General features: G+C 36.8%; 3 protein-coding genes across 3 annotated transcripts; 2 read left to right on the top strand and 1 right to left on the bottom strand.

Annotated features, from left to right (window-relative positions):
- Nucleotides 1-865: 865 nt before the first annotated feature.
- Nucleotides 866-2400, top strand: LOC149009609 (peroxidase 16-like). Its single transcript, XM_089161874.1, has 4 exons — nucleotides 866-1128; nucleotides 1242-1439; nucleotides 1604-1769; nucleotides 1856-2400. The coding sequence occupies exons 1-4, from the start codon at nucleotides 919-921 to the stop codon at nucleotides 2260-2262; spliced, it is 981 nt and encodes a 326-aa protein (XP_089018000.1). The 5' UTR covers nucleotides 866-918; the 3' UTR covers nucleotides 2263-2400.
- A 7033-nt stretch (nucleotides 2401-9433) lies between these two features.
- Nucleotides 9434-12421, top strand: LOC149009610 (uncharacterized). The gene is made up of 3 exons (XM_089164446.1): nucleotides 9434-9779; nucleotides 11196-11437; nucleotides 11672-12421. The coding sequence occupies exons 2-3, from the start codon at nucleotides 11198-11200 to the stop codon at nucleotides 12290-12292; spliced, it is 861 nt and encodes a 286-aa protein (XP_089020572.1). The 5' UTR covers nucleotides 9434-9779; nucleotides 11196-11197; the 3' UTR covers nucleotides 12293-12421.
- Nucleotides 12422-17489: 5068 nt separating this feature from the next.
- LOC149009611 (uncharacterized) lies at nucleotides 17490-20251 on the bottom strand. The gene is made up of 3 exons (XM_089164329.1): nucleotides 20011-20251; nucleotides 19768-19938; nucleotides 17490-17949 (listed from the first exon to the last, which is right to left on the bottom strand). The coding sequence occupies exons 1-3, from the start codon at nucleotides 20151-20153 to the stop codon at nucleotides 17706-17708; spliced, it is 558 nt and encodes a 185-aa protein (XP_089020455.1). The 5' UTR covers nucleotides 20154-20251; the 3' UTR covers nucleotides 17490-17705.
- Nucleotides 20252-22030: the final 1779 nt, after the last annotated feature.

The raw sequence follows: 22030 nt of genomic DNA on the forward strand, positions 1-22030 counted from the left end.
TCATCCCTTGGGCTTATGGACCCCCAATCCATGTGACTCGTTTGACAATAACATAGTGCCGTGCCTTATATAGTTAAACCTCTACCAACTTTTGGACCACCCTTTGCTAGTTGTTTTGTTCTTTTTCTTTTCTTTTTTTGTTTTTTTTTGTTTTTGGGTGTTTTTATAATTTTCACACACGTTTTATTGAATATAAAAATGAATCACCCAAAAAGAAAGATTATCCACCCATCTTGGCTCTCAAAGTTAGCAGTTGAACATAATTGACCTAATAATGTTAATAATAAATTAGGGTTTAAAAAGGGAAAGAAGACATTTTGGGATATCTTAGTTCTGGCAGCTTCTCTAAGGTTCATTGTTTTCTTCATACGCTAATAAAAATTTCTGGGTGAAATGAAGTTCTTGACTCTACTAAAAGCACAATCACATCTTCATGACTAGTTTGGTTTTGCATATGTTGAGCAGTCTCATTCGCTGCCCACAGAGAATACTGACCCTATAATTGTTGTTCCTCTGACTTCATTGCGTCTGAGATTATTTCTCCACTAGCATCTCCTCCTCACTAAGTCCAATGATTTTATTAGTGTTAGTGCGGCTATAATTTATTGGTACGCAATGTAGTAACATGTAGTTGGTAATAGAAAAATATGAATAATAAACAATCAACCAAACAAGATATTAAAAAAATTCAAATTCCAACATCTTCAATCATCCCCAGCATATATCCTTCTGTGCTCTGACTACTGGATATGTTTTTCTCATTTGTCCCTTATCATTCAAGATTCTTGACAGATACGTAAGATAACTACTACCCAACTTCCATTTCATCATCTTTATTTAATGTATAAATCACTTCAAACTTCACTACTGCAGAAGCAGAAGAAGTAGATTGTAACGGTAGCTAGCTAGAAAACCTTCATGGAGCATAAGAGTTTGTTTCTTCTAGCCTTTCTTCTGCTGGCTCTACTACTGAACCCAGCAACTGCTCAGCTTCAGAGAAATTTCTACAGGAATACCTGCCCCAATGTTGAACAGTATGTTCGTAGTGCAGTCCAGCAGAAGTTACAGCAGACCTTTGTGACAGCACCTGGCACTCTCAGACTCTTCTTCCATGATTGTTTCGTCCAGGTTAGTGGGCTTTAAGATATACCCAATCTTAAGATGTTTATATAACTATTGTTTTAGTTTTGATGGTGATGATTGTAAAGAACTGATGTCCTTGCATTTGTGGTGAGTTTTAGGGTTGTGATGCTTCTGTACTTCTTTCTTCACCTAATAACAATGCCGAGAAAGATCACCCAGATGATATCTCACTTGCTGGCGACGGTTTTGACACAGTGATCAAAGCCAAGGCTGCTGTTGATAGGGATCCAAGATGCAGGAATAAGGTCTCTTGTGCTGACATACTGGCCTTGGCCACCAGAGACGTGATAGCTTTGGTATGGAAAATGCCTCATTTTCATTATTAAAAGTTCTTTATAGCTTTTGATGTGTCAAATAATTTCTAATTACTTTTAGCTTTTCCTAATTGTGTCATGCATGATACATAAGTCAATTTTAAATCATTTTTACAAGTGACAATTTAAAAAAAAATTGAATACAGACAGGAGGCCCATCTTACCCAGTTGAATTGGGTAGACGTGATGGAAGAGTCTCCACCATGAGCAATGTTCAGAACCATCTTCCTCATCCAACTTTCAATCTAAACCAATTGAATTCCATGTTTGCCTCCAATGGTCTCACAATGACAGACATGATTGCGCTATCAGGTACATTTCTTTTGAGAAAATTTTCACCCCACATTCTTAGATTCATGACACGTATTTAATCTAAAATCAAAATTCGGTTTTAACAGGAACACATACCATTGGATTCTCTCACTGCGGCAAATTTTCTAACCGGATCTACGGATTCAGTAATACCCGTCAAGTAGACCCAACACTGAATCCAAATTATGCTCAACAACTAAAACAGATGTGCCCAAGAAATGTAGACCCACGAATCGCCATTAACATGGATCCTACAACCCCTCGGACCTTTGACAATGCCTACTTCAAGAACCTCCAGCGAGGAATGGGGTTGTTTACCTCTGATCAAGTGTTGTTCTCAGATCCAAGGTCAAGAAACATTGTGAATTTCTTTGCTTCCAACAACACAGTTTTCCAACAATTTTTTGTTAATGCCATCACCAAGCTCGGAAGGGTTGGTGTCAAGACTGGAAGACAGGGCGAAATAAGGCGTGTTTGCAGTGCTGTGAATTAGGTCCAGACAGGTTTGTTAACCATGGCAAGCTACTGTATATTTTATAACTCTAAAAGAGTTTCTTTCTGGGCTCTATTCTTTAATTGAAGGGTTTGTTTCCAAAATTCAGTAATAAAATATTCTGGGCATGGTTCCTTTATTCATTTATTCTAATGTTTTCTGATTTTCTGGTGGCAAGCCTAGTGCCCATTTCATATAGAATAATGAGCATGGGCCTGAATGACATGCATATGGGCTTCTTAAGAGTATTTTGGTCCATGGGTATGGCCCAGGAATATTAATCTCAAACTCAACTGATGACACAATTCTGATCATGGTATTTTTACCGAAAGAAATTCTGATCATGGTATTTACAGAAACAGTAGAAATAAAGCTAAAATTTTTGAATAAACTAAGATTTTCTGATGAGCAGCAATTTGTATGACTAGGTTAAAGTTGAAACTAACTACTGCAGATATTAATGGCCAATTCTGTCAAAAACCCAACGAGGGAAACACGGGTTTGCATCCTCTATAGATGCGTAGAGGTTTGTGTTCCTTTTATATCTCTTTACTATAAAATTGAGGTGGGATCTACATACAGTACATTAAGAATCTCACATCTGATTCATTTTGTCAGTACTCAGAAGTGAATCATACTCTTATTATATTGTTAAAAAGTATCAAGAGAGCACGCACCTTTACTATATAGATACAGAATCTAGAATCGAAAAACATTGCAGTGTAGGCAGGGCTGGACCCACTTTTCACTAGCTCCCCCAAAAAAAACCAAGAAAAAGCTTGATTGGATAATGCGATTTTGATGACTCTGACTTGCCCCAATCCACGAATTCCCTGTTTCTGTCGGATACACTTTCTGATGCTCTTTTCAACTCTCTCCAACAGAAAACTCCACATACAAAGTGTTCTTGATTACCACTTCAGCAGAATCATCCACTTTAGACCCAAAAGTCTGCTTGGTGCATCCACTAGAGTCATCAAAAAAATTTCCATGGTGGGTTTCTGTTTTTGAATAGTAAAATCTAACTCCTAACATGTATTGAGATGATCTGATTAGATATTGTTTAAGAATTAATGATATATTAATTATTACACTAGCTAACTAATCAAACTATTTTATTAAGCTGATAATAATGTTCTTTCCAGATCAAGCATTCCCAATTCACCTCGATCAAACTTAGTATTTTCATAATATGAAGAAATATATTTATTTGACTTGCTCAAGTCTTCTAGGAAGAGAGAGAATCTATTATAAGTAAGTTATTGACTGATTAAAAGCTTCTTTTTCTCATACAGATAGATTAGATGCAGAAAGCAATGTGGGAAAGAAGATATCATTGTAAAATAGAAACTCGAAGTACTAAAAGCTTTACTTGGATCAATAAGATAAGCTATTAGGTCTTTGATGGTGAAGGGGGGCCCCGGCCTTCCCTGTTCATATATATGGAGATTCCTTTGGTCTTTCTAATCCCAACCTTGTCACCTTTTCTTTTCTTTTCTTTTCTTTTCTTTAAGGGTTCTCCAAGTCTCACCGAATCTGATGCATTGAATGTGGAAACTGAACTGGAAGCAACACCAACACCAGAAGATTATATATCTTTTTCTTCTTTAATTAAAAATCAAGAAAAAGGATATTCTCTTCTCCTCTTCTTCTTCTTCTTCTTCTTCTTCTTCTTCTAGTGTTGTTCTTTATAATCAATTCTCTCTTATCAAGATAAAACCCAGATCGATCAAAACTCATCTCAACAAACCCACCAACATCACTTCATGGAAAGACAGTATAGTTGGGTACCAGTCATTAATCAATCCTTGTATGTTATGTGTTTAATGAAGCCCGGTTTTGAATGGGCACTAGCTAGATTGAACTCGTCCCATCAATTTTGAAGTTTTAGCACACTGATCAAGTAAGTACTTGACATTATAATTCTTCTTTTGAACAGAAGATCATTGTTGTATCACCATTCTATCCTTTTCCAATCAAAAAGCAACTCAATCTATCTCTTCCACCTGGGGGATGTGCTGACCACACATTTTGCTTTCATAATTAGAAAAGTGTTTGGTAAGGGACAATCTAAGATATTTGAGAATGGAGAAAATGACAAACTTATATACACTAATAAGGTTTTGGCACCTGGGATTTGGGGTCACCACACATGAACAGGTTAGACTATGGACTATGGTGCTGTAGATAAGAGACCCCAATGTAGCAGACAAGTCCAAAGATATATTTTGGCAGATGATGATGACCTCAATTCAGAGAGGTTTCGTAATCCTCTGAATTTAAAACTTTGAATTATGTCTGCTAAGCTATGGTTTTGGTTTGTTATTTCTAGATTATATAAGTTAAATGAAAGTGACTACTGACTAGTATCTCGTTCTAATTGTTAGTTAGAACATCAAACTCAGAAACCACTAGAGCTTATCTAAGCTAAGCCCAGAGAGGAATTTCAGAGTGAATCTGTCACAAAAGATAAAAACAATAAAGAAAGAATTTTAATGGTTTTCCAAAATATGCCCATGGGTCCCACACCTACACTTTTATCAGCAAAGGTTGGATTTTTTTTTTTTTTTTTTTAAAATTTTTTGATATGCTACAAACCACCAAGCATGAAGCATGTGTAAAGGGGGTGTGCAGGGAATAGTTTCTATTTGGGATATACACCAGAAAGAAGCCCCTAAAAGGGGGCATTGTGGTCACGCCTTGAGCATTTGTGGTTAGGTTTGACGAGGAAAGAGGAGATCGATGGTGATGATGATGATGAGGATGTTGACGGTGACGGCGACAATGTGGGACCTACCTATATTTACGGCTGTGTCTTATTAGGCTACAACGCGTGCCTTATATTGCAATTCAATCGAGACTTAAATGGAATAGATTTGTTAAAAAAAAAAAAAAAAAAAAAAGAGAATGGAATAGATAGATAAAGAAAGATGCTACCCCACAGGACAACTGGAGAAGGACAGGGTCTTCCTTTCTAGTCTAGTCTTTCCTCTGTATTCTGCATTCGACAAAATGCTCCTATTCCAAAAATACCCCTGATATTAATCTTTTGAGGTGTATATGGTTTTTATTTTAGAAATTCAAATTAAATAATATGTTTAATTTAATGGGTATAGTAGTAATTTCGTGTTAGAAAATAGAGAGTTAGAGACCAAGGTATATTATATTGTGACATTTCGGGGAAAAATCAAAATGTCACTCGGGGGTGACACGAATCCAAGCATCGAAACGACAACAACTAAAAGTAGTTGGGAAATTGCCGAAAAATCGCCTAACTAACGAAATATCAGAAAAAAAAAAATCAAAGTTTTTGTTGTTGGTTATATGAGTTCTATTGCTCCAGGTGTTGTTGGATGCCAAAAGAGAATCATGGTTTGAAGCTTTCTCCTTCACGTTCTCCAACTCCGACAATGGAAACTCCTCACAGCCCTCATTGCAGCAACCAACCCTTCTCAAACACCGCAGGTCCACAAGTACATTTGCGACATATTTTCTCCGGTATCTCTCTCTCTCTCTCTCTCTCTCTCTCTCTCTCTCTCTCTTCAGGTGAAGTATTAGTGAGATTCGAGTAACTCCGGAAACTCGATTTATGGAGGTTCCAAAGCCAAAAATCACAAAAATGTCAACAAAATGTCACTGGGAACCCTCATAGAGACTTACTCAAGTAAACCAAATCTAAGCTTACAATTTGTCAATCATACTCATGCATTTATTTATATATTTATATGGATAAGAAAGTAGATATGGGAATCACTCCTTTCTACTTTACAATTCTTATTTTCGAAGTATAAGGAATTTTAAGTTTGTGCACATCTTCCTAGTGATGAATTTTTCATGGATTGCTCATGATTATATGTAGGGTAGAGTCAGGATTGGACATTGGAGAGTCGAATAATGAGTACGTATCACTTTCCCATTGGTGCAAGCACTAACGTCTTTGTAGTGTGTTTCCGTCCTTGTGGCGTGTTTTGTCTCTGCCCTTGTGGTGTGTCTGTCTCTGCCTTTGTAGTGTATTTCCGTGGGTGTTGGTGGTGGATATGTATATCATATCCATTGTCCTTAATTGGTATTGTGGTTGTTACAACCATTATTCTAAAGGTTGTTCTTGACCCATTCCTTAGCTTGGATGATCCTCTCTATTACATATACGACAGGTTGGTCAATTTTCACTCCTTGGTTCGAACCGAACCTTGTGATTTCATGCATCTATCTTTTGTTTGGTGTGTATGTCTGTATTTTTTGTCGAGTTTATGAATGAAATGTTTTAACTTTTTACTAAAAAAAAACTACTAACGTCTTTTTACCACACATGTCGTGTGGGCCCATATGAAATCTACTATGGATCCCACCTTTGAATGTAGACCCATAATAAAAATATGGATAAATTAATATGATTAAATTAAAGTAACTTATTAAGATGTCATTTTCATGAATTATCACGGTCTTGCAAGTTTTTTTTGCGAGAAAACATGCAAAAATGATAAGAGTTTTATTTTCATTGAGAACAAAATGAAACATTAACTTACAACTTAAGTTCTCCAGTAATTTCACAAGTACAAACAACTTTTTCGTTAAAAGTTTATAGATTTCTAGATAAAGGTAGTACTTTACTTTATTAATTTATAGAAATCATCAAACCCTAATAATTTAACTTTAAGTGCACCTAATCAAGTCTATATATAGAAATCAATGCAACAATACAATAATAGAATGCTTAACATACGGTTAACACATGCAAATTGAATGAAATAATATATATTGTCTTAAACATGATGTGAAAAACTTTGAATGCTAATTTTTATTCCCAATATATACAATTTGCATTATGTGTTTCCCACTCAATCAATAATGGGATTTCGATTTCTTTTCTAAGATGCCTTCTTACCTCTAAGTGTAATAATAAATATTTGAATTCAAGAACTGATCTATCTAGAAAGATGTGATGGGTGGCATGAAGTCAAAAAAAAATTTGAGTGCTTGAGCCCACCAATATAAAATTCTCATTGAAATTTTGCTTAATCCATTGTAAAGGAGAATCTTGTCATTACAGAGTTTTGATAGTAAGAAGATAAGAATGATCAACTTTATACAAAACAAGAAACTAAAATGTCACAGGATTTAAAAAAAATAGAAATCATAAACTAACAATCATAGTCATATGATTCAATAATAGTATCTAAATCATATATGTAACCGATGATTAGATATTTGATTTCCCTTCACTAAGAAGCATAGATGAAAACTTTTCTCTTAAAACTATTAATTAAATATAATTATATTAGGATTTTTCATAAAAGCTTTTTTTTATTACTTGGGAATTAACGTTGGACTTCATTTAATATTTTCTTTGATGTACTTACCAATAAAAGTTATTCCTTTGATGTAACGGATTAACCTCATCACTGGTTTTATTATATATTCAAAAGATTAAGCAAGATTATTAGCTTAATTAAATGGATTAATTAATGGGGTCGGTCGAATAAGAACAGTTCAATGGCAGTTGTTCTTAAACTATCTGTTTTAAGATAGTGTTGGAACCAATAATAGAGAGAAATCAGATTCACACATATAAGGAAATAGATACTGAGGCAACTCACTGACTCGGTTTGAATTGCTAAAATGTGAAGCTGTGGAAAGAGATGGAAGTGGAACTGAGTTTGAATGCATATGGAATGTGAATCAATCAATCCATGACATCTGAAAGATAAGGCATTTTGCATAGTACAAAACAAATGAGAAAAGAGGGATTTGAAAGAGACTAGATTCTCAAGAAAAACTTTTAAAACAATCACCTGTCAAAAGCTTGAGAAATGACAGCCTTGCTTCCAAGAGAAAAGGAACTTATAAAGAAGAATCAAAGATAAAAATAAATTAGTAATAATTATTATAATTCTTTCTTAATGTGAAATGAAATTAAAAAATTGAATTTTTATTTATTTAATTCTGCTTTTACACCCCCCTCCCCCAGCAGGGAGGTTGAGATTCTGCACTACTCCATGTTACCCTAGCAAATGTGATAGGATTTGTGGGCAGAACACAAACAGGTATAAGACAAAGAAAGGCATGCCAACAGATAAACTAGTATTAAGTCTTTAAAATAAGACCTTGAGGCATGTGGGTTTGTGTGGTTTGGATTTCCCTGGATGAGAACTGGGGCCTCAGGCCTCAGGAGACTGAAACTTAGGGTTTTTTTAATGCTCTGAGACAGGTAATGCTATGGTCTGGTAGCTTTTTGGAGGAAAGCGATTTCTATGAACTGGGAAGTTTCCTTTTCATCTTTTCTCTTTCTCTCTCTCTTCTTAACTTTTGAAATACTACATTTAGATATGTGGATCTTGATATTGCTTGCTTTTTAGTACTCTACATGATGTGGGTTTTCATTGACAACCTGGTTTTGTTTTTCTTCTTTAATGGATAAATCAATAAACTAATGAGAGCTGATTTGATTCTTTTCTTAAGGTTTTAATGTTTAATAACCAAATCTGGATTATGGGTCAGGCTGGACAGGTAGGATACTTAAATACTCAAATTGGTTGGTTTTTCTTGTTTTCCCAGAAAGTAAAATCTGAGTGGTAAGTTTCAAGCTTGAATCAAATGGGTATCTTTCAATATTATGCCAAGAGGATCTCACCAAAGTAAGTTTTTTAGCTTTTGTCAACTCCAATCTGGGTGGGTTTTTCTAAAGGTAATTTTCTTTTTTTCTGAAGAAATGTCTACTTTTGCACCTACTTCTGAGTTCTGAGTTCTGAGGTCAGCATTTAAACGGGGGAAGAAAAATCTGAAATTCATTTGCTTATTTAATATTGTAGCACAGAGCTGGATATGGGTTATGAAGGACAGTCAGAATAATAGAATAATGTAAATGGGTATCTTTGAATTTCCAGTAATAAGCAAGAAGAAAACACAGAGAAAGACAGGTTGATTTTGTTTTGTTGGAGAAGCCTCAGCTTAGAACCTTTCGTATCAAGGAGTTCTGAAAGAGCTGTCTGGAATATCTTGTTCACAGTCTTATATAGGCTTACGTAGAGGAGTGAGAAATGAGTTATTTTTTGTTTGCTTTTCTTTTGGGTCCCCTCTTTGATCCTCCTCCCCAAGTACAATACAACACTATACTAATAACAAATACACCCACACACAAACAGACAACCTCATACTATTGGGCTTTCTCCACCTCTTCTTGCCCCCTTCACAGCCTGTTAAGCTTCAATTATTATTACTTCCTTTGGGGGAGAAGAGAATCCTTTGTTGTTCCTGTAAGAATAGTAAGAGTGGTTCTTTTCTGGCAGCTATTGGTTGATATATTTCTAAATTCTCCAAATCTGTCACCATCCCCTGCTTTGGATGAGGCCATAATGGGTGGAATTATCCATGGGAGCTGATGAGGGAGAAACTGATTGTGTTAACAGCTCTGGGTTGTTGGGGAGCTTGGCTCATGGATGTTAGGAACTGTGAAAAGGACGAAGATGCTGCATGAGCAACCAAAGAAACTTCCTGGATCCCACCTTAGTGTCTTGCAGGTGAAAGAAATCTTCCTCTGTTAAATGCCATCAGTATCAGCTCTGTTTGATTGTATGTTGAATAACCCTCAATTTGATTTGTTGGCTTTTTTTGGCTTGCTAGCGAGTCAGGAAACCTGTAGCTTATATGTGTTAACTAGGCACTAAAATTCTTAAGGTGGAAGAGATACCAAATCATGAATTGTTCTCTTGAAACTTGTAAACAAGAGAAACCAGCCTCATTCTTGTGTTTCTTCTTTGATCTTTCAACTAGCTTCCGCTTTGGTCTAATTTCCTCCATCTCTGTCTCTGAATTTTATGCCTCTGTTTGAGTGAAACTTCAATGATGCATCATATCTTTGTGTTAATAGTACTGTTGTCCTATTTTGGAGGAGAGTGAATAGGGGCAGAGCACAAGGGAATTATCTTTCATGATAATTTTTGCTATGACCTGTGACTGACTTCATATCTGCGGAAAATAATTGCCACTGAGAAGAGAAACGTAATGAATTCTTCCAGCACAAGGTCCTCAACTTGCAACTAAAATTAGTTGCTGCTCTGTATGGGATCATCTGTGATGACCTGAACACTGTTATTTACATTTCCCAAACTCCCCAGTGAAAAGCGTGATTTTCTCATGAGCCAAAGAGCAGGTAGGCTCTCTAAGCCTTCGGCCCTTTTCCTTAAATTTCGTCTGGATTAATTCCGTAGCCCTTAAGGTGATACATTATTCTTGTTTCTGTGAACTCCCAAGCTTTCTTGGTCAAATGATATTGTACAGTTCCCAGTTTCTTTTCTTCTAATTCAGTTTGTTTCCTTGATTTCTGTCTTTGGGATAATTATCCTGTTTGTTGTTATCTTTGAAGTTTTCGATACTGTTATGAATTTTCTTGCTTGTTTGATTCAAGTGGAGTTACTGGAGAATACAGGAGCGTTGGCCCAGTTTTTTCATAACTAAATCATCCATTTCAAGACATTGAGAAATGTAGGACACAAGTGTAGGAAGAGTGAGGTGAATTTCTGGGCTTGTCTAGATGTATTCCCTCTTCCTGGAGGCCTCTGGCTTTGTTCCCTGGAGAATGTGACACAATCTTTTTCTGATTTTCCTTGTTTGATGCAAGGATGCAGCATTCAGTTCATGACTTATTATCCAGCTAGTAGCTCAACACTTCTCTGGCATAAGATGCTCTTTTTTTTTCTTCAATATATTTTATCTTGAATATCTTAATGTGCCAATCAACACCATTTCTGATTTTATTTTATTTAAGCTTCTGTTGTGATCCAGATCATATTTGATTTGTTAATTAAGAAATAGTCAACATGTTAGCTATTGGAACCTGTAATAAGAATGTCATTAACATCTTTGCTTGGCACCTGTTATACTTTAGAATCCTATAAAAGTTCTAGTTGAGGTACTTAACCTTTTTACCATTTCAGGCATGGGAACACGACTCCAGTACACAGTTAATCCCTTAGCCATCATATCAAAGAGTACCAACCAAAATGCTGTAAATAATAAAGATTCTTGGGAGTTTTTCCAGAAGAGACTGTTGAAGGAAAACATAGAAAATACTAGTTTTGACGAGTTTCAAGACTCCATGGATAGATTATTTGAAGAATTTAACAGGGAATCCGTGAAGAAGACAATTCTGATGCATGAAGAGATCTTTAAAGAGCAGGTGCGCTACAATTCTTAGTTTTTTTTCTTCTTCTTCTTCTATAGAAATTCTGATTTACCTCGGTCAGACTCTTAAGCGAGAAACTCTATGACTCAACTTGTTGACCCTAGATGATCTGCCTGCACAAGCCACCACTTGGCTCTGTGATTTCCTCTTCCTCAGTGACAATCTTTGCTTTTGATCTCTAATTCCAAAATTGAAGCTCATAGTAATTAAGTAACTTGACAAGTGCAGGTAAGGGAACTCCACCGGCTATACAAAGTCCAAAAGATGCTTATGACTGAGCATAGAAATAAGAATCAGCATCACCAAGCAACCCAAGGTGGTCCTAACCTTACAGAGATGGATAACCAAACTGGGTTTTGGAGCCCAGGCACCAGCTCTCAAAATAACAATTCACCTTTTGGAAACTGGCAACATTGTGTCAGGGATGATTCAAGTTCACAGGAGCCTAGTGGTAGCTTTTCTGGCAATGCCCTCAGAATTCCTAGGGGCTTTGATCTTGAAAGACCTGCTGATGAAAACCTCTCAACTGATGCTGCCAGTGCCATTGAAGACCAGGGAGGACTTAACTTCCTGAGGCATCCTAAAGACAAGATGACCATTAACAATCCTCATGATCCAAGATTCTACCCAGATGAGGAGAGTGATGTAGAGCTAACATTAAGCATTGGATGTGGATCTAGCAGTAGGAAATCAAGAACCCACCACCCAAATCCATCTTTGCCAATCAGTTCAGATCAAGATCCAGATCTCAGTGATCAGACAAGAAGCAATGCACCATCGACGTTCAATCATGAAAGCTTGCAGCAACAACCATGGCTTTTTCAGTATCTTAGTTTGAACAGAACATGAACTTTGAATTGTATTTTACTTTGGTGTTTCTTTCCGGTGTTAATGAAGATCTAACCAACACTGGTCCCACGGTAACCTATTTATGGGTGTGGGAGTGGTTGGTTTGCAGGACAAGTAATGGGGGCAAACTCTTCTATGCTTTGGATTTGTTAAACCTGATTACTCAAACACAGATCAGCCAGACAAGCCAATAGCCCAATTCCCAACTGTTATTGAAGGAAAGATGAATCTTGATGCCCAAACTGCACCATTTCTATGCTTTCATTATCTCCTTCACTGGTGCTTGTTTGATTTCCTTCAGATGTAAGTACTAGTTTTTCCATGAATTCTTCCCATCGGACTATATGCTATTATTTAGTTCACCATGTGAGCCTATAGAATATATGGAGTCCAGAAAATGCACACCCAGGAGTCCCAGGACCAAGTGAAATAGATTGAGTTAGATTCAATCTGTCACCTCTTTTTTGAATTAAAAGGTGTATCAAATTGAGCTGGTATCAAATTGAGCTGAGACTATCTGTAAATAAGAAATTAAAGTAGATCCATCTGGTTTATTGCTTTTTAACTCCTGGATGATTAAATTAATGTCAGAAGAATCCAACCTACTGCATTCTTCCAGGTGTGTTCAGCAAGCAAAAGATTTAAAGAAAGGAAAAGTAGAAGTCACATCATGTTAACAAACCAGTTGTTTTCAGTCTGATTTTAGGTCCAGATTGATAATAAGAAGTAAGAACACATCAGTTACACTTATAATTTAAACAAATCTTCAACTGGGTTTAGTTTGTCCCTGACTTTAGCAAACCAAGTGGGTCATTCCAGTTCTGAATGGCTACAGAGCATATCCTCATAGCCTCTCTATGGTCAACCAGCCCACCAGGCTGGCCTGTACCTCTTTCTAGATCAAACTACCAGGTTCTTTGGGATTTAAACTTTGGAAGTACTTGTCAGAAAGTGGTGCCCAAGCCAATCTGTGTTTATCAGAGGACATGGACCACTTCTCAGAATCCACATTTCATGGATAAGCATGTAGACATAACTGGTTACCAAAACATAATTGTATTCTTATACTAGAAGTACCCAATACAAAAGGGAAGATATCATGTGGGATATTCTGGATCTTCAAGCTTTGTGTGTGTCAGCTACTTTGGCACAGTGCTACTGATTCAGGGACCACTTACAAATGCAGATAATAAAACAAGAATTACAGACTCAGGCTTTTTCAGAAGGACCTTCGTTTGCACAACAGATTAAAAGTGGTAAAGTTTATCTTACAGATGGATGACAGGAAGGTGTTAGACTGGATTGAAGGCCCTGGCGAAAACCAAAAAATATACATATAATTGTCCTGGTTATGTTTTTGTGGGTCATGATCGAGGAACAAGCTTATGGGCTAATTTATAGTTTCTTGAAGCTCCGAGTTGGATGATAAAAAAAAATCTGGAAGAGGTTACTGAAGACATCGAAATATTCCAAGTAGCTGCCGGTGTTATGCTTTCTGTTTACCCAAGATATTCACTATTTTCTCAAAACCTCCACTTTCAACCTTACAAAGTCTTATCTTTGCTTGTCTTATATTCTAAGTTATCTACATAGACTATTTATGATGAAACTAAAACCCTAATTCCTTTTACCTTTGCACAAATGATAATTAATCCATAATCTGATCCAATTACAAATACAATCAAATCCTAAATATATGGACAGTAGAATACACGATATCCCAAAACCAACACTAGTGGCAGAACCATAATCTTTTGGGGTTCTTAACTAAGAAAAAAAAGGCTGATCTAGACTATTACTCTTTAAAATTAAATTGTCTATTAATTCATATAATTGTTGAACATAAAGAAACCCTAATTTTCAAAAGTGAATTTTGAAGGTGACCTAAGTTGCCTGAGCCATAGAAAATATCCACGAATCGTCAATGGAGATATAGTAATTAAGATATGTTTAAGAGAAAATCCTAGCAAATACCTTGCTGTGGCGATCATTTGTCTCTCTTTTAACCATCTGCGAGACGGATGGTTGGCCGTAGATGTTGTGCATTTAATGCGCATCATTCAAGTCTGTCAAATAATTAGTAGGCTTTCATAAGATCACATTTCTTTCCCACACGCAAGCTCACATAATAGGCCAGAATAGATTATGATTCTCCACTTCCCCTGAGTTCTCTGTGCCTACAGTTAAGCTTGTCTCCTCATCCCACTAACTCAGCTTAACCTGCACTAAATCCTCTATAAATTCCATCTTTAAAACCTATTTCGGTGTGGCTTTTGGCTTTTAATTTCCAAAGAAGGAGACAGGTATGCATGCACTCCACCTGTTCGATGATAATCAACATATGCATAGCGTGAGTTGAGCTAATTGAATTCTGATTATATTCATTTGCAGGTTGGACCTTATGAAGAACTTACTCGTACTCGTAACTGCTGGGCTGATCTTGGCGTCTCTGCAAGCTGATGTTGCCATAGCTGAGGATCATGAAACCAAGTACGAGTATCAAGTTGCACGCAAAGTATACATGGGTAAAGAGTTAGGAGGGGAAATTGGAGCAAGTGATGCCTCTGGGCTCCGTCCCTGGAAAACCAGTAAAGCTAGTGCATTAGTTGGTTCTCAGGTAGCAGGAACAGCAGAAACCAAAGAGGCTAACAGTGATGAAGACACAAACCCAAATTATGGCAGTTATGGTCATTCTACAGGATCTGGGACTGATTCTCACCATGTTTATCCTGATGATCGTTCTCCTCAGTATCACCATTAAGATCATAAAGTGAAGTCTTAAATGTAATTTAGAGTTTGCTTATATGCATAAATATATAGAATAAGGTGGAGCTAATGAACATGTTTGTTGCCTATTAACACTACTGGGCGCATGTTTGATTCCCCAGATCTCATTCATAGTTTCAACCCATATATGTATATGATCAGGTGGTTCTTCTATATCTATTGTGCGTGCTCTAATCAGTTATGCATGCACTTGGCTCACAGGCTCATCAGGGATTTTCTTATGGCCAACTATATATTTTTGTATATCTTGTGTACGTTTTCAATCTATCAGAACTGAGATCTTCTCAGCTAACTTATTCTCCATGTAATGGAGGCACAGAGATCATAGAATGATATAGAGGTAATAATCTGATATAAATGAATCAAACCCAAGTTCCTAACTAGCTAGATTCATCATGCTCGTAAGTGCTGTAACACTAGCTATATAGCTTTTCAGAATGGAAGTGTAAAGGCAGACAGTGCATGAGAAGCAACCACGCAATGCATATCACACAAACGTAGGGACTGAACGTAGTTTCCATGAAGAAGACAAATGGGTATTTCATACATCGCTATTGTCTATGTTTTAATTGAGGATCAGAAAAGGATGGGTTCAGTTCAGATTCTAATCTTCACCTACGCCAGCGATGATTACTCTCCAGATACGATTCTCATCTCTGTACTTATTCTGCCCGACAGAACAGAAAATACAGAAATGATAGGCTCTTTTTTTAGTAACAATTTTCACTCTCAGTTTTGCTCAATTAGAAGAAATCAACCCTTAAAGCCATTTTTCTACCAAAAATGAAGATTGACTTGGTAACTATTGCTCTAAACCCCTAAAATTAAGCCTGAAGGAGAGATGAAATTGGGGGAAATATTAGGGGTTTATTATTGTTTGTGTTTTCATTTTTTTTTGGTTTGTCACCCGCGAGTTTATATTAGGAGGGGGAATATTACTAATATAGGTGCTGTCAAGATGGGTGAGGTGCGAACTCAAGACCTCCCTGTGGGAGTTTGGACTTTTAACCACTAATTAACCCACCATTGACATTTTATGGGTTTATTAGATTCAGTTCCTAATTGAGTTCTAATTCTGACCCTTGGATAATTAGTTACCACGTGTCACAATCTTAACTAAGAATTAAAGAAAATTGTAGGGAGTGAGAATTGTAGAGGATGTGAACCGACATGTTGAAAGTAAATGACATTCTTACCTTTGTTTTTCAGGTAATATGAGCACACACTCATTAAAGCTAGTACAAAAATAATAAAAATAAACTTTTTGTAGACGGATTATGGGATTTTTTTTTCTTTTGCCAATGCAGGGTTGTTCAATGGGTAAGACCAATACTAGGTTGTGCATTCAACTCTTGCTGATGACGTTTGTAATATCTCCACCCCCTGTATAAAATAATCTCTCTTGTACAAAAAAAAAAAGGATAATAAGACTTAGAATAGATACCAACCACACAAAAACAAATGAAAATTTATCAAAAAAAATGAGGAAAAAAAAACTCCTAAACTGAACTAATGAACACCACCTCCAAACTTATGTGATTTAGTCTAAAAAAAAGCCACCATGATAGAAGGAAATCTATAGTAATTTTTTCTGGATAAAATTTTTAGTGAAGGAATCTAGTGAAATAGAAAATTCTCAATTCCTAGGATCACTTCTGCTACTAACAATTGCATAAAGAACTTCCAAAAAATAAAAAAGAAAAGATGTATTTTCTCTAGTTTTTTGCTTCTTTATTAATTTACTATTACAGTATTCCTATATAAATGTGTAACTATTTGAATGATAAGTCACTCAACTGATTCTGAAAAAAACTTTTTATATCCTTACTTTGAAAGGGACGAGAAATAGTATTTTGAGCTGAACCCAGTGAAATATCATATGCTCATCTACAGTACCTCTTGTTGGCAATCCATTTAATTACCCAAAATAAATGGATTCCATCCATACTTTTCTTAGCATACAGTTATCCCATCCATATAATTTCTTATAAACTATTCATTCCATTTGACAGCATTAGCGCTTGACAATTATTATTAACAAAGAATGGTTCTCAGATTAGTAACCACTACTAGCACCACCACCATAGCTACGACAATTTCAATTCAGATGAATCAAGATATTACGTTTTTGGTGATGTGTTAATTATGATGAATCACATCCATGATTAGTCTTGTATTATTTAAATTTGAAAACTTATTATAATTCTTCAACACATATCCAATATACATGGGATCTGTTCTGTTGTTCTTTCAGTTTTTTTAAGTAGCTATGTTTTATACTAAAACAATCTGATGCTTTGCCTCAGGAGGTAACTCTGATAGCTGTGTATGCCAACTGGGGTTTTGCATGCATTCACTTTAATCACTTCCATATACTTTTCTTCTCAAACGATGCTAAAATTAGTCGAGAAGGGTTTACTTCAAGATTTATTTCTGTTCATTGGATTAAAACCACACATAACTTGTACTAATAAAAGCCTTTATACAGTTTATAATAATATACAAGTGAATGAAAATAATAGTATGCCCTTACTACCAAAAAGGAGAGAATGATAACTGTGGCTTTAGTTCAACGAAAAATGCAGCTAATTTGATTATACATTATATGCATGCACAGGGTGTGCCACTAGTATTCGTCATCTTCATCCGTTGGTCCAGTGAATCTCCGGATAACAGCAGCAACAGCACCAAGCAACATAAAAACCACCAGAACATCAAACCCTCCTCCAACTCCAACTGCAACGCTAGGACCTGGTACAAAGAACGAAAATGGAGACCAGCCCCATCCACCAAAGAACGGTGCTCCGTATCCGTATCCATACCCGCCAACAAGAGGTGGAGCCACTGGTGGATTGATATATATATTTGTCCTGTGCAGTTAACAACATTGATTCAAATTAGATACATTTGTAAGAACTATGTTAGTTCTTCCAGAGTTGACCCTCATTTTTGATTAATGAGTGCCACCCAGAGGACTGACTAATTAAGGATTATTCAAATCTTCAAGAGCCATGCCAAGATTCAGACCATGGTAAGTCGAAACATAAAGGGTCAAGTCTGATGCTTAGTCAATAGAGGGAAAAAGAAAATATCTGGTCTGCAGTTGGATATACTATATCAAATGACATTATGAAATAAATCCAGTCAGGTGTTTAGCACTGAACTTGTTTTTTGATAGAAACTAGGGCTATCCCTTGGGATCCCATCATGAAGTAGGAACAAACACCTAAGTATGATCCACATAATTTCACATGTGTGCGTTGGTGTGCGGGCTTAGTCCCACAATAGGGGTAAGTGTGTGTATATCCATGATCCCGCCGCTGTCGGGAGTGTGCGTTGTTTGTTTCATTACACAGTCATCAAGAACATAGTTTCATATGTAGGCAGCAAATCCATATATACTTCCAATTAATCTGAATCCAGCTTAATCACACATGGTTGGGGGATGGCACATTTAAATCTTCGATAGTAAATGAAGTTCAGATTTACTACTCCTGCAGTGATTGCTCAAGCCAGCATTGTGCAGCAGACCAAAATAATGCCGACATCAAATTAAAACAATGCCTAGGTTCGCAAACAATACACAGCTTAATCATTTCAAGGGCAATATAAAGAACCATGAAGAGAACATTCCCAAAAACTATGATCCTCTAAGATCCGCTGCAAAGATATCAACTCCATGATAGGCAAAATGAAAAGAATAAAAGAAGGGATAAAGGGAATTAGAACAGATTTCGACCCAACCGATAAAACTCTAAGCAATATTTGGTCAGAGATGCAAAAATTGGAAGGATAAAGTCGGAGACAAGGTGAAGCTTAGAACAAAACACCATTGGAACAATAGCAGTCTAAGGAGTATTTGGTAAGAGATGCAGAAAAATGAAAAGAATAACATTAGGAACAAAGGCAAGAGCAGAACAAAATTCCAACTGAAGCATAGAGCTCTAAAGCACGTTTGAGAGATTAAGTCCATCTCCAGCGACCCTAGATATCCCAATGAAAACTAGAGTGCCTCACCCACCGGGAACTTTAATGACATGTCACCAAATAATTCTGCTTCAGGTGTTCCAATTTCTAATAGTCATTGTTACCTGAAGTTCAGTAAAGAGGATAAGGGCAATCAACCATACATTACAGAAATTTCAACCTAAGTAGAAATCACGAAATAAGTATAAAGTATTAGCATAACAGGGATGATCTTTAATTCAACCAAACCTCATAGACCTGTATTAGATTATAGAGCTCTAATACTTGTATATGTATAAGAAAAAGTTCTCCCATCAGGTGCATCCTTCTAATATTGAAATTGAGGAAAAGCTCTGTATATCTTTTTGAACACGGCAAGCCTTGAGATAAATTAAACTTATAATTAGGCAATTTTACCCGTATTTGAGTTCCTCTCAAAAGTATGGTTTAGATGGATTTTGACTGGTATGGTGTATATATTGTACTTTCTTCCAACCAAAAATCCAAATTAGAAGTTTTGAATTTAACAAACATACTTGACGCTAGTGGATGCCTTCTTACCATCATCTGACTTCGCTTAAAACCTCAACTCCAGCCTAATTTTGGAACTTCAGCAAACATATTAGAATAACATAAACTCAAAGAAGGTCTTCATCTATTTCAATTCCTACTGTTCTGATAATCCCTTATTTTTTCTAATAGAAAAAGCTCAGCTAGGATACCTTGAATTGTTGTTCCCCCTTGGTGCCGAAGATCGAGGAGCTGACCGGAATGCCTGACCACCGACTCTACCGCCTGATTTAGCCGCCGATGCATCATCAACTGCTCCAAGTGTCAACATACCCGCTGCAAGTGCAACCACTGCTAGCTTCGCCAACCTAATCTCATGTTTCCTGTAAATGAGGATAAAATCAGAATTCTAAACTAACAAAACGAATTCCTAATGGGTTTTCTGGTATTCATACCTTGAGGGGTCATGGTGGTCATCAGTGGAAGATCGACATGAGATCACTGCTACTGAATTGAACTTGTTGTTTCGGGGTTGAAGGGTTGAAGAGGTTAGGGCATTTGTGACGAAACTCTGTTGAGAGAAAGCAGCAACCGCCATGAGTATTTGCTTTTCACTGGCAACAACGGATTTCAGTTTCTATGAGTTCCAGTTTTCCATGAAGAACCAAAAACCGAAAGTGGAAGATTCAACACTGTGCCATAATCCTTCATTCCTATTCCTGATGATGAGCTTGCCACGTGTCGATAAACCAATGGGTTAGAGAAAATTCTGGAACGCAATACCTTGTCCCTCTTGTTTTCAAGCCCAACTACGCAGAAGCCCAGTTAACTACAGTGAGGGACAAGCCCAGATACAGCCCATGGAAGTTATATGGATCTTTCTGAAGAGGAACAAGAACTACAATAGGGGACGTGTGAATTCGAATATTCCATTTTTTTTAGGGCAAAATATGAAAATTTTGTATCTCGTAGTGTCAGTGGTTGAAGGAAGTCTCGGCGAGATTTTGCCTTTCACTGATTGCCGAAACAACGAATTGGCGATGTGAGATTTTGCCGACATATTTGCACAATTTCATCCAAGAGTTAAAAAAATTGATAAGATAATTAGGTAAAGGCATAAAACGTTTTTCAACAAAGGCTTAACACATTTTCTACAGTTCTACCACGTGTGTGGCTAGAAATAACAAATATCAATCCATTTTCTTCACGTTGATGATGGAAGACAGACAAGAAGGGATTTTTATTGAATGGCACTCGTCTTGTTCTTCAAAGTCTAATCCACGGTTGATTGTGTCTTCCATGTCTGAGAGCTCCTTGCCTATACTAGAAATGCACTTATAAGTTATGAAAATCTTCATCTCTATCTTGAAGATGGAGGTCGTTGGACTTCCATAATAGAGCCTGATGATCATAGTTCACATTAAAAGACTTGAAGAACTCCAAAGACCAAGCGAGGTGAAGCATCCATGCAAGAACCAGACATTGAAGTACCATTTAAGAACTCGACATACTTGCCGGTGATCTACAACTTTGCAACTTAAGAACGGAAGTCGAGATATTCAGAAAAGTTTTGGCGATGTTTTGCCAAAGTTTCGACGATTTTCCAGCAATTTTGATAAAATTGGTTTTTGGACCAATCTTTGGTATCGCCATATAACGAAACGGGCGAAATGTTACAGAAAAGCGACCAGGTGGGGGGGAGGATAGATGATTATTTATTAGTATTTTGAAAGTTGAAAAGTCTAAGGGGAAGGGAAGGGTTGGTCATCCATCTACTTCTTCCTGCAGCTGCAAAGCTGAGAAAGCGAAAAGACTTTGGTACGTACGTTTCAGTTTCTGCCGACTACGACAAAACTGGACATTATATAAAGACTCGGGGTCAGGCTCAGGGTCAGGCTCACCCATTATTGTTTCTCTCCCTCTCTCTCTCTCTATCTCTCTCTCTCCATTTATTTCCACGCAACCATGGGAAACGCTTTGTTTTTTTCTTAAGGATCATTGAGCAGGATTACCCACAAAAAAAAAAAAAATCATTAAATAGAAAAAAAATATCATACAAAGGATTTTGCTTGGCTTCTCTTTTGCGCTGAACCATGGAACTTATTTATCGGTGGTATCTCGGCGATTTCTGCCAGTTCGGCGATAGTTATCAAAAAATCGCCAATAATTGTTGATTATATTCTCAAACACGTTAACAAGATTTTTCTCAAACCCCACTGCATGCTCTTTCATCTTCACTTTAGTTTTTTCCTACATGACTTTGATGGGCTCAGTTTCGGAAGAATATTTAGGCTCATTCTCCCTTATTAGTGTGGAAATCGGGGCTCTCGTTTTTGTAATCATCTGCTTTACAATCCATTGGTGGGTTTAGAAGAAACCCAGGGGTATCGAGCATCTTGCTTATAGCAGCATCTGCTATGTTTCCATAAAGTGAAAATGCTCGGAGGATCTCCTCCTATTCTTGCACTTCCGCTC

This window comes from Hakea prostrata, chromosome 7 (genome assembly GCF_041222555.1).
Source record: "Hakea prostrata isolate BN-2017 chromosome 7, UWA_Hpros_2, whole genome shotgun sequence".
NCBI lineage: Eukaryota > Viridiplantae > Streptophyta > Magnoliopsida > Proteales > Proteaceae > Hakea > Hakea prostrata.